Below are 12,015 nucleotides of genomic sequence, written 5' to 3'. Positions count from 1 at the left end.
CAATGTTTTTAAATAAGATTCTTTTTGATCGAATTATATACTTGGCGCTTTTTTTTACCTTTTTTTTTAAAGAAGGTAATTTTGTGGGGTTGATATAACGTGAACTGCGATTCTCACGCAGTATTGTGAGCGCAGAGGTCTATTTAAAATGCCGCAATTTCCACTGTTATCAGAATTACCGTTCTCTAACCCGACAGAGAGCCAGGGCGACGCCCTTCGAATGGCGAACGAAGATCAACAGGATCATAGTTACACAGATCGGTTCGTGTCCCCGCAGCTTCCCTCGAACTATCAGTTTTGGCCGCGCAGAATCCATCGGGACGTGCTAATATTGGCGCCGAGTGATTTTAATTTTACACTTAAGGGAATCGGCGTTATCAAGTTTACACAAGGGGCGCCGGATTTCGCCGGGTCTTGCGCCTCGCCTACTTCAGCCCCCGGCCGCTCTCTTTCGTCCCCTCCGCTTTCCCTCGCGCGAAAAGTCACCGCGCGGAAGCGTTCACGTAATCAATCGTGCCTGGCGATAACGTGCCGCTGAATCGCGACAGAGGAAAAAAGGGGGGGATCCAGGAAGCAATTATAATCGATTCTCCTTGAAACCGGCGGAGGCCGATTAGCATCCGCGGGCGTGCTGCTCGAGCACCGTCGATTCCTTCGTCCTGTTTTTTTTCACAGGGAAATTCAGCCTTTTGACATGGTGCACACGCTTTTTGTGCATCTGAAAGGCAATGGAACTAGCTGAGAAGTAAACGTGTACACGAATCTCGATGGTAACCTCGACTGGAGCGAACACGATGATTACTCGAAATGTTACCGTGGGGTAGTTAATGAGAAACGGTACACGATGGAATCCAAGGTATGTACAACGTATGCAGCTGGTCCCATTATTGCTGTTAATTGTGAGAAGTGCTTCTAACTTTAGACAGTTTATGTGGAAGAGATAGTACCTACCCAAGATTCAAATACGGATATTATTCCGAAAGGGATCGGTGGCCGATCGAGATGAGGTTTGGGGGAAGGGGTGGGGAGTAGGGCTGGGACTTTCGAATAATTTAATATTCGAATATTTTACAAGTATTCGAATGCTACGAATAAACTTCGAATATTTGAGTATTCGAATGTTTTTATTCGAATACTATTCGAATACTGATGTATTCGGATAGTATGGTGTGAAGTGGGTCAAAATTAGCTTACAAGATTTCACCCTGACAAATGAACCTAAAGAACTTGATTTATAATTCACACCATACTGTTCGAATACATCAGTGTTCGAATACTTAAATATTCGAATACTTAAATATTCGAATAGTATTCTAATACTTAAATATTCGAATAGTATTCTATTACTTAAATATTCGAATACTTAAATATTCGAATACTTAAATATTCGAATAGTATTCTAATACTTAAATAGTCGAATAGTATTCGAATACTTAAATAGTCGAATAGTATTCGCCAAATAATTGGGCAACTGAAGTATTCGAATATTCGAATACCGAAAAATTCGACAAATAGTCCCAGCCCCAGTGGGAAGGAGGTGTGGACCCTAAATCTAAAATTGTAGCTTCAGGTATTTTTTAGTTTCCGAAATATTAATAAAAAATTATTGTTAATTTTTTTTTAAAAATTTTTTTTCGACGTCGGTGCAGGCCCCTACCCGAGAACCCTCCCGTCCTGCCATTTTTAATTTTTGAAATTTTGTAACCACACTCTTATTTTTAGCATCGATCGGCCTCCGGTCCCTTTCGGAAGTACAGCCCCAAATTCTCCTACAACTGCATAATTAAATTTAGTGATCAGGAAAATAAAGGTCCTTTATTTAAAAAAGACCTTGCGCCTTTGTATGCAAAAATCTAATCCACTGATCCCGATTTAGTTTATTCGAAAATCATTTTAAGGCGAGGTGCTACCTTGGACGCCGGAAAATCATAGGTTTATTCAGCAATTTTGTTTTCTTAAACAATGATCTTAATGGAAAATCTGGCTAAGGGAATTTACTATACACCTCCACTTAAATTGGTTGATACTTCCACAGGCAGGGTGGTCGGAGCGACCACTTGGTGCAGCGTCAAGAAGTTTCTCCATTGAAACAGCGTTAAAGGTAACAAAAACAAACGCGCGAGAAGCAGTAAAAAGTCGAGGGTGAAACACATTGCGCTCGACGAGCGTGGTTCGCCCCATTGGAAATTTACGTTATCCGGCATCGATAATACGCGAAAGAGTGGATCGACCGAGCACGACAAACGCCGGGGCCGTTTGCATAACTTAATAGCCATCGTAAAACTCGGCCACAACGGACGTCTCCGCGATTTCCTCCAGGATTGTTATGCTGCTCAATTTCCTGCGATGAAAACTGATAGGCGCCCCCCCACTCCTCGCTTCTCCCGCCGCTTTTCATCGGGAGAGATATCACGGCTGCCGAACAGGAAGTCATTCGCAGTCATTCCTGCGCCGGCGATTATTGGTCGTCAGGCATTTTCAAGCAGTCTTCTAATGGGCACGGCCAGCAGCTTCCGCGCAGTTTTCATTTCTTGTCGCGAGGAACGTGCGAGGAAACGCGAGATTAGCGAATGAACAAGAATGACACTCGCGGAATGTGGGAGAGTGAGGCGGCAAGTGGGGGCATGTATCTGAGAAGCGTGAAGAAAATCTGGACTTCATGATTATAAGTGTAATGAACATTGAATATATTAAAACACGAGCAACTGGGTAGGTATACGTATATGTACGTGGTTGTATACGAGAAGTAAACCGTGTAAAATGTAGAAAAGTTGGTAGTAAAAGTATGCAAATTCCGTGGAAGATATCTTGCTCGGTGGGATCGTAAAGTTTTTCCATTGTCTGCCATAAGATTGGAATTTCCATTCATCGTTTCAAAGGGAAGGCAGCTGGAATGGCCCCCTCGTTCGAAACTGTTGCAGAGACAAGACACAGTCTGCCCGACGCAGGTCCGAATTGATAGCGCATACGATGGGAGCGTGGCATTAGCATAATTCAATGACTCGGAGGATACGATCGTGATTTCCTCCGCGACTCACCGACCGCGGCCGACACATTCGCCAGCAGGATACTCGGCAACGATGAATAATGAAGAATACAATATTGACAACGAGCACGGGCGAACCGTTCAATTATTCAAAGTTCGCCTCTCCGAGAAAGATGGCTGCTTTATTATTTAATAAACACCGCCAAGGACTCGGGGAAACAATCGTGTAATTCCGGGACAAAAAAAAAATCGTTGCATTATTCATGGGGGTGCAAACCTCGAACACTTCAATTACAGAAATTCCTCCTTTATCCTATTCGGATGAGCAGTTCCATTGCACCGTGTCTAAGAATTCCTCGAGTAGCTCCTATTTCGCGTTAAATTTCACGCGCGGACTCGCCGTCCGGGGTTTCTTCGCCGTATTTTCACAGCACCGTTTCTATTTTCATCGGCGAGGAATGTAGCAGCGGAGGACAGTTTTCCGTCGCAGCGATCGAACGTCTTCTACGCGCGATTCGATTAAACGTTACACAACCGTCTTCGTGTCCCAGAAGCACGCGGATTGTTTACGTCGCGTCTCACCCCTTCAGCGGCGCTCCTATTGTCTCCGAGGTGGGGGATGATACGCCTTTCTTAGAAGTCCACCACCAAGGTCGCCACTCTCCTTCTGTCCGTCGGTCTCGACGCATTAAGCTCTATTTATAGCCGTAATAAGCAGAAATTTTTATGTAACGTCGCTAACGGAACATTCTGCTCCAAGACTCGACCCACTTTCCGCTTCACGCCCATCGGGCTGGAGCCGATTTCGGCCAATTAATAGACGCGCTCGCGGAATCCTGGCGTCCTTAGGATTCTCTTGTGTCTGTGCGAGGCAAACATTGCGAAGAGAAATAGAGTGTACGAGGAGTCTGCTATGGGTAGGAAGATAAAATTTAAAAAATTCTTTTAATTTTCGAGCGACGAGCAATTTCTGTGTGTTTCACCTAAAAATGTGTTTCCACGTTCCAAGTAGTGTAGCTTCTGTATACCCAATTATATAATTTCCTAACGACCAAAGTCCCTCTCAGGGAAACTCTCCGAGCTGCCTTGAACCATCGTCCACCGTCGCAGGAAACCTCGAAGCTGGCTGGAAACGCTGCCACATCGATTCACCCTTGCCACCGGTGAGCTTCAATTAAGAAGCCATCGACGGCAGCGTGTCGTTTCGCGTGACGCGAAGGATTTTTCGAAGGACGTAGAGCAACAAGTCAAAGATTCCTGCCAAGTTGTCGCGCACGGAACGGATACCAGCCGCTGGGTTATTATGGTTTCGTCGTGGTTGCACTTACGTCACGTACCTTTGTTTGCACGCACCCTCTTCCGCCCACGGCCGTGGCCGCTGGAAAAGAAGACGGAGCAACACCGTGGAAAAGGTAAACCAGACGATTTACACGAGTAAACGCACCCGCGCCGCCTGCATGTTGCAGATAAGTTACTCGCCCCTCGCCCTCTTCCACCCCTTTCGACGCGTCCTCGCAACCCCCACAACCCCTTCCGTCGCTGCACTCGCGCGACTCCCTTAATGCCGCGACTAAATATACTCCGCAAGATTTGTTTCCTAACGAAAACGCCCCTGATTCTTTGGAAAGGGGTGTTCGCAGATATCGTTTGTTCAGTCGTTTAAAATATTCCCCGTGAGTACGGTTGCTACTAGCAGGAAGAAACGTATTCCTCTACTCGGAGGAAAGGAACCGGAACTACCGAGAGCCTAACGCAGTGTTTCCCAAAATTTTTTGACAAACGTAACGGCGTCATGAAAGTAACACCCCTTCTCCCGCCTTCCAGAAAAGTTTCCAATACGTTTGCTTTACATAGTTACGCGCGTTTAGTGTTTCGTTTGCTTCGCGGAGTTACGCTGAGCAATACGACGATTCGTATACCGTGGGCAAGCTGATTTCTTTATTTCGATCACTCAGGTAAGTGTCTCCTCTGTTGGATTTTTTTTGATAATATTCATAGTGAAACTATAGACATTGATCCAATTATTTGTTAGAGCGTTCTTAGATAATGTCTTTATAAGTTCTTGTATTTGATTTCAATAAGTCTTGTATAGTTTTTACGTTATAACAGTTCTATGCTGAGAAACATGGCTGGAGACAAAAGTAACACGTCAATACGGGGACGAAAGTAACATGTTTCTATAAGTTTAAAGATGCCTCCCTATATCCCAAAAGAGTTGACTCCAATATTAACAATAATTTTTAAAAAAAATCATAAATATTAGTTACTTTTGGGGCCGTTACACGAGATTCCATATTAAATCAAATACACAGTATCAAAGAAATGTTTGAAGCTGTTTATGCTTTTTTATCGTTAGGTACCTACTTAAAATATGTTTATTTAAATATTTGTTTCTATCGTTTCTGATAATAAATAATCCTATTTTGCTTTGGAAGAAGTGTTTTTACTTAATTCTCCTCAAAATAATTAGTATTACTTTCGTCCCCATGGTATGTTACTTTCATCCTACCCCTGCAGGACAAAAGTAACAACGACAGTCACTGCGGAAAATTGCCATAACTCTATGACTACTTATCATGGAAGGCTGAATTTGTGGTCAAAGGATAGACCAAGAAACACACTATCTTAAGGCATAATTTTCGTTTTTATTTCTGTAAGAAGTAATTAGCAGCTCGGCCAAATGTAAAAAGTGTTACGTTTATCCCTGCTCTCCCCTACTCAAATAACTTGCGACCCCGCCCCCATATAAGGTAAGGTAAAGAAACCACATTAAAAATAGGTATTTCATAATATAATTCTAACTTAACAATATTAGAAAAAAAAACGCCAAAAACCATGGCCACCCCCTGGAAAACACTTTGCGATCGACGGGTTGGGAATCACTGGTTTAACGCATTGTCAGCTTTCCTACCACCGAATATTTCCATCCAACAATTGATCAGTTTCCAGAGCCCACCAAGAACGCTGTATCCCGTCACACAGCTCCATGGTCCCAAAGTGAATCCCACCCCAAGAATTCACCTCGCCATCGCCACAGTGCCCAAGCCCATCCATCGCCGCTCGCGAGCCAACCGAGCACAAAACGTCGCCGACCAGGGAGGCTAGAGCTCTCTGCCAACAGGCAAATAGTGCACCCATCCCGATGCGGGGGTTAATAAAAGCCGATTTGTCTCTCTTTTCGTTTGCAGCGATGACGGCAGCCACGTCAGCGGGCCGTTTGAAAACCGACGGGGCACAATCGTCGGAGGGACACCGCGAACGTGGCTGCACCCCCGAGGCAGCACACGGTCCTCGCGCGTACCAGCCCCATTCCGGGAGGTAGAACGGCGCGTGACGAACCACTCGAATCCTATTTTCTAGTTTTCCACCCTCGATCGCTCCACCGCTGGCTGACGGGCTGTCTGGCGGCCCAGGGGGTTGGAGCCGTCGAAAGGGGTTGGAAAGACGGGGGAGCGGTATCGCGGTTCCACGCGGCTGAAAGGGAATAGTCGCGAGGGGGGAGGCTGCGCGCGGAGCGTGAAGGGAGCCGGTGCAACAAGTATACGCAATTCAGGAAAGTTGCGCCGAGTCGATAAGGCAATTATTCGGTTGCGCCGCCTCGCGAGAACAATGCCTTTTGTCGGATGAGGCAACAACTGGGTTATGGAAGACGGGAGTAGCGTCTTTGTAAGAGACGCGGCCGACACCTGTATCGGGGGAGCTTTCTTCGAACTGAGGGGGGAAACGCACCGTTCGACGGGCAAGAAGCTCCGCGCTGCGAAAGATTTCCGTCTCGGCGCTACTTTGGAATTGAATTTGCTTCCGTCACCGTTGTAGCAGTTACGAGACTGCTGTGCCGTATTGTGCTGTATTGTTCGGTCACTGTTAACTCGTCCCCTCGAGCTTCCTTTCTAATTCAAGTTCTGATCGATTAAGTTCCACGCGTCGCAGAGGTAGGTGTACATAAACAGTCGCATCGGAAAGTAAGTTGACACTATTTAAAATCGCATAACTTTTTTAAAATTAGTCCAAACGACTTGAGTTTTTTTCAGAAGCTAGCGGAATTAGTTTTCTAGGTGACGTGTTTCGTCGTTTTGAAAAAAATGCAATTGGTCGGAATAGCGATGAGAATAGTGAAGGTCGTTTTTTTCAAATTTTTTTCTGAGCTCGTAATGAAAATTCAAAAAACCCGTTTGTAGATCGAAGTAAGTTGTACACATGCTGAAAATTTCATCTAAATCGGTTAACGTTGCTCTGAGCTACACACTTTTACAGATCGCAGAATAAGGTCGAAAATCGCGAAATTACCGAAACCAGCATTCCTTCAGCTTTAAAATGAACCCAAGACGGTGGCATTATCTTTAAAAATGACCGAGATATTACAGTTTAAGTGACGACGCGTCAGCCGATTTTGTTTGAATTTTCAAAACTTTAAATATTTCGGAAACTATTTGACATAGGCCGTTGAAATTTAGTATACTTTGTTTTTGCAAGGTTATCGACAAATGCTGTAATTTTGAAGAGAATCGGTGAAACTAAATTTTTCACCTATTCGTTTTGACGTGGACTAGCTCGTACACGGGGAGATTCTAGAAAAGTATTGCATCTGGCGCATCCAGTATAGAGGAAACTGACCAACGTCGGACCCCAAATTAGTTTCTCTTGTATAACTTTCTCAATGTTACCGTTAAAATTAATTATTCAGTGGCAAAAGATTCTCTGATTAGTTAATCTAAAAACCCGCCTTGACAGAATTCATGTAAAAAATTACAGTGAAAAGGATTTTCGAATTTACGGAAGAAGTCTTAAAAATAACGGTCCGACTTTGGTCGCTTTCTTCTACTTAAAGAGTTTACTTTCGATGCCCGAATATTGAGATATAAAATGCTCGGATGCTGTGCTCGAGGAATAAGGTCTCCGTAAAGTTTCATCCCGAGAGGCGCGATAATTTCAATACTTTATCGAGAAGTATCCGTGTTTTTGCGGATCGTTATTCGATACCGCGGTCGATTGGATTTCTCGTCGGCACACGCCGCATCTGCTTCAGTGGCGCACTCAGGATTTAATTTTGGGGGGAGCCGATTTGAGTGGCTAAAAATATTGCAAATTCCATAAAATTCATTAGGTGATTATAAACAATCTGTTTAAAGAATTAAATACAGTTTTCTTTTCTTTCTACAAAGCCCCTTCTTTGGTGCGCCACTGATCTGCTTTCTCCCTTTTCGTCATTTCGGCGAATGTTTCGATGCTGAATTTATCTCCAGTGAATCACCGATACGCGATGTTATCAGCGCACCGCGGTGACTCTTAACAGGAAACGGAGATCTGACCTTCGACATTTCTGTATGTTCACTGGCGGATAGATTAAGCTTGTTTACTAAACACCGGGCGATAAACTGCTGGATTTCACGAGCGCAGGTTATCGTAATCGTTGGACGTTTAATTGCGCGCTCGCTATAATTAGGGGGCGAACAAAAAAAAAAAGCGGCCGAAGATGCGTAATCGCTATTTTAAAATAACTTCCGCGCGGTTATGTCACGCACCAGATTGACAAAATTATTTCTTTCGGGCTTAGATAAAGAATGGGGGGAGAGCAGAAGTTATTGCAGGGGGGATCCACGGATTTTTACGCTCGGACAGTTGAGCTTGGAGTACGCGGGGTTATCGACAGGTCTCGGTTTTCATCGCGTGCCCGTTATAATTAGGGGAAACGCAACATTTGAATAAGGGTCACGGTGCGAGGAATATTTTAACATAACTCCTGTCACGTTCTATCGTTTGTAATTTATAAATTACTGTAGCCTTGAACATTGTTCTGTTAAAGAGACCAGCCCACTTAAATTCAACTCCGAGCACGCTGCTCATCGAAAAGTCTGATTCCTCGTTGTGCATCTAACTTTTACGCAAAGTGAAAGCTCGGAAGTTAAATTAAAATGCAATTTAACACGCAGGGTGGTGGAAGAATCGCGCGAGCAAGCTTCAGCTGAAAGCAACCCCGTTTTCAGCGCAACGATGAAGCGCGGGAGTCATCAGGCCGGGCAGGTCGATAAAAACGCAATAACCTGGCGTGGACTTTGCAAAAGTCACGGGGGGTAACGTCGGATAAGGCGATAGAACGTGGGAGGATGACGAGGTTCCCCTATTTCGCGGTGAATCGCTGGGAAATCGTGATCAGGCTAGCACGTACGCTCATTTCGCGCTCTTTCCAGCAGAGGCGTTTTTCAACATCCACGCTGCCCGACCACGCAAATAAGGACACCCCCAAGGCCCGCGCAAACGTGACCGTCGGCGTGCTCTCGCCCCCTTCTTGTCTGCCTCGTTTCACGTCCGCTCGTTCGACGTTCGGCCGTCGGGGAAGAAGCGAACGATGCGCGGAGAAAAGAAATATATTCTGGGATCTACTTACAATCACGGAAATACATGCAACGTTAGAATCGCTAGCCGCGTCGGGGTCCTGAAACGAAGAACAGAAAAGTGGTGTTGAATCAGGTGTTACAGACAGGTCATTGAAATTTCAAGTAAGGATGATGCGATATACCAACCTTTATAAATTTCGCTGCGTTTACGATTTGGGGGTATGAATATCTGTTTGACAATCGATGGGGCGATAAAATCATTATGTACATAATGGAGAAAGAAACATAAATTCAGATGAGATGTAATGAGATGCATTATTGATGAGATTATTAATTTACTCGAAATGGTAAGTACTTAATCTACGCGTTGGTAACCTTAAGCAGAGAAGCTAAATTATTATTATTATTATTATTACTATTATTATTATTATTATTATTATTATTATTATTATTATTAAATGTTTTTATTGCACCATTACAATCAAAATTACAGTGGCGAGTAGGTTCAGCATTGACTGCTGCTCTACAACCTAACTTAAAAAGTCGTTGGGAGATAAGGAAACGAAAGGAAATAAGAATAAAACGATTACAGAGGAAACCGTGAGAGGATGAAAGAACGAGCACTAATTGTAAGTTTAAATGAACCAAACGACGACAGAGAACGTATATTAAAAGGAATGGAGTTTCCTAAATCAACCCCCTCCATCAATATAAAATTTACCTCCCTACTATCCCTACTATTCCACTGAAAAATAAAAACTCCACCCTCCTTCACAAAAATGCCATTAAATTTCTCAATTACAAACAGCTACATTAACAGCTCTCGAAAGCTACTGCTCGATCCAAGTCTCCAATTTCAATTTCCTTGAGAGTTTCTCGAAAACAACCCCACAGAACTGAAATCGTAGCTTGTTTTTGATTCGCAGCAACCAAGCTAATGTTCCAGAGCAACAGTGGCCAAGTACGCGACGCGAGGCGTGCAAATAAGGAGGGTGTGCAGTTAGACGCAAGCGCCCGCGCAGTTAGGCGCAATTCGGCGACGCTAAGCCGAACTGCTCGGGGGGGGGGTGTATGTATTTTCGGTGTGACCGCGCGGAGGAAGATAATAAGGCGCGGCAACGCGCAATAAACGGATTTACGGCGATTCGGGGAAGGCTAGGGTATTTCGTTTAGCCGCCACGGTTTTCGGGAAACGGTGTTCTCAGTGAATTCTCCGCGCTAGAGCGCGAATAAACTCGGCGATTTGTCTGCAAAGTGTTTTTTTATGGTGCTTCGTATGGTCGCTGATATTTCAGGTGAATCCTGGGAGGTAGAAATTTTTCAGAAAATTGATGTAGGGGGCGTATAAGATTTAGGTACAAAAGAGATTCTAGTGTACGTGAAATGGAGAACTCGGGTGGCTTCCACCTTTGGTTTTTGGAGGATAACAATTTGAAACACAACTATTCATATGTTATATTAATAGTTGTAAGAGAATTTGTTTATGAATTTGTTTATGAGTCCTTTAACCCTTTGTGGTCACACGGTGTGTATCACACTCCAGGATATGTATTTACCAATATCTCTGTAAATTTTTAGACCTTAATAATAAATTATAAAAAATTTGGCGAATTTAACAAAAAAATCGCTTTTATCTTCACTTTATATTTCCACTTTTTACATTTCCAGAAAAAGACTGTTAGAGCATTGCAACTGTACAATTATCAGTCAAAAATTAAAAGATTAAAAAATACGAAAATGGTAATTCAAAAATTAAAAGATTACAAAATACGAAAATGGTAACTCAAAAATGACGCTGAGGTGCAATGAACTCCATGTGACCAATTTGTGATTATAAGGCGTGACAATGGAGGGTTAATGGAGGTTCAGGAAACAAGGATAAGGCTCCCCTAGGCGTGATAAGGACAACAGTTCGTTTCTCACAATTTCTGAAGATTATAAAGAAAATAATAATACGAAATTAGGACATTATGTTTACTACTCACAACGAATAAGACTTCATAAAATGCTCACTTATACTAGCTCTCTCAAGTATCCTCCTGGTCCTCTCTTGCTTTAAGGGGGTAGGTTACTCTCAAAATTTTCGAACATTGGTGTCATGTCTTGCGAGATTTGGGGATTAACCAAACACACCTGTTACTTAGTGAATATTTTATATGATCATTGAATTACAGTTTGTCATATCGCGTACCCACACGTTACGCGTAAACACCGGCCGTGTACTGACTGTTATCGTGTCCCCACCCTAGCGATACCCCGACACCGTGCGGGCACCGTGAATACACCACAATTGGTTTTTAGGATGTTTGCATATTCCGCTAGCTATAACTTTTCTACGTATTTTACGCGCAACCGGGCCCCGAAATTCTAAAAATGAAGGAATTACAGTAAAAAAATGTACGAGTCTGCACATGAGATCGGATAACGATGTCCAACTTTAAACGCAATTTCTCAGAAACTACGTTTTCCAAAACGGTGAACATAAAATCTCGAAAACCGCTCGAACGATTTGAATGAAAATTTACAGGGAGTAGCAGGAAACTATTCCCCTCCATGTATTGGGAGCACATTTTCAATATAAACTCTTTAAAAAAAAGATAAATAATATTTTTCCTACAAAAAAAGGAAAAATCAGAAACATCAACATAAAAATTGTATTAATTTGTTTAACAAAATTTTGCTTCCTGCAGAAGA

At 43.3% G+C, this 12,015-nt stretch overlaps 1 protein-coding gene across 1 annotated transcript in view; it reads right to left on the bottom strand.

Moving 5' to 3' along the window:
• Positions 1-12,015, bottom strand: part of Pdk1 (Phosphoinositide-dependent kinase 1) — a 645,970-nt gene that overhangs the window by 204,759 nt on the left and 429,196 nt on the right. The window contains exon 4 of the mRNA XM_076816063.1: positions 9,372-9,419. Within this exon, the coding sequence (XP_076672178.1) occupies positions 9,372-9,419 (48 nt within the window). The remainder of the gene's footprint in view (positions 1-9,371; positions 9,420-12,015) is intronic.

Source organism: Andrena cerasifolii, chromosome 1, assembly GCF_050908995.1.
Source record: "Andrena cerasifolii isolate SP2316 chromosome 1, iyAndCera1_principal, whole genome shotgun sequence".
NCBI classification, from domain to species: domain Eukaryota; kingdom Metazoa; phylum Arthropoda; class Insecta; order Hymenoptera; family Andrenidae; genus Andrena; species Andrena cerasifolii.
The sequence above is the reverse complement of the archived record's forward strand: the minus strand, read 5'-3'. Positions and strand labels throughout refer to the sequence as shown.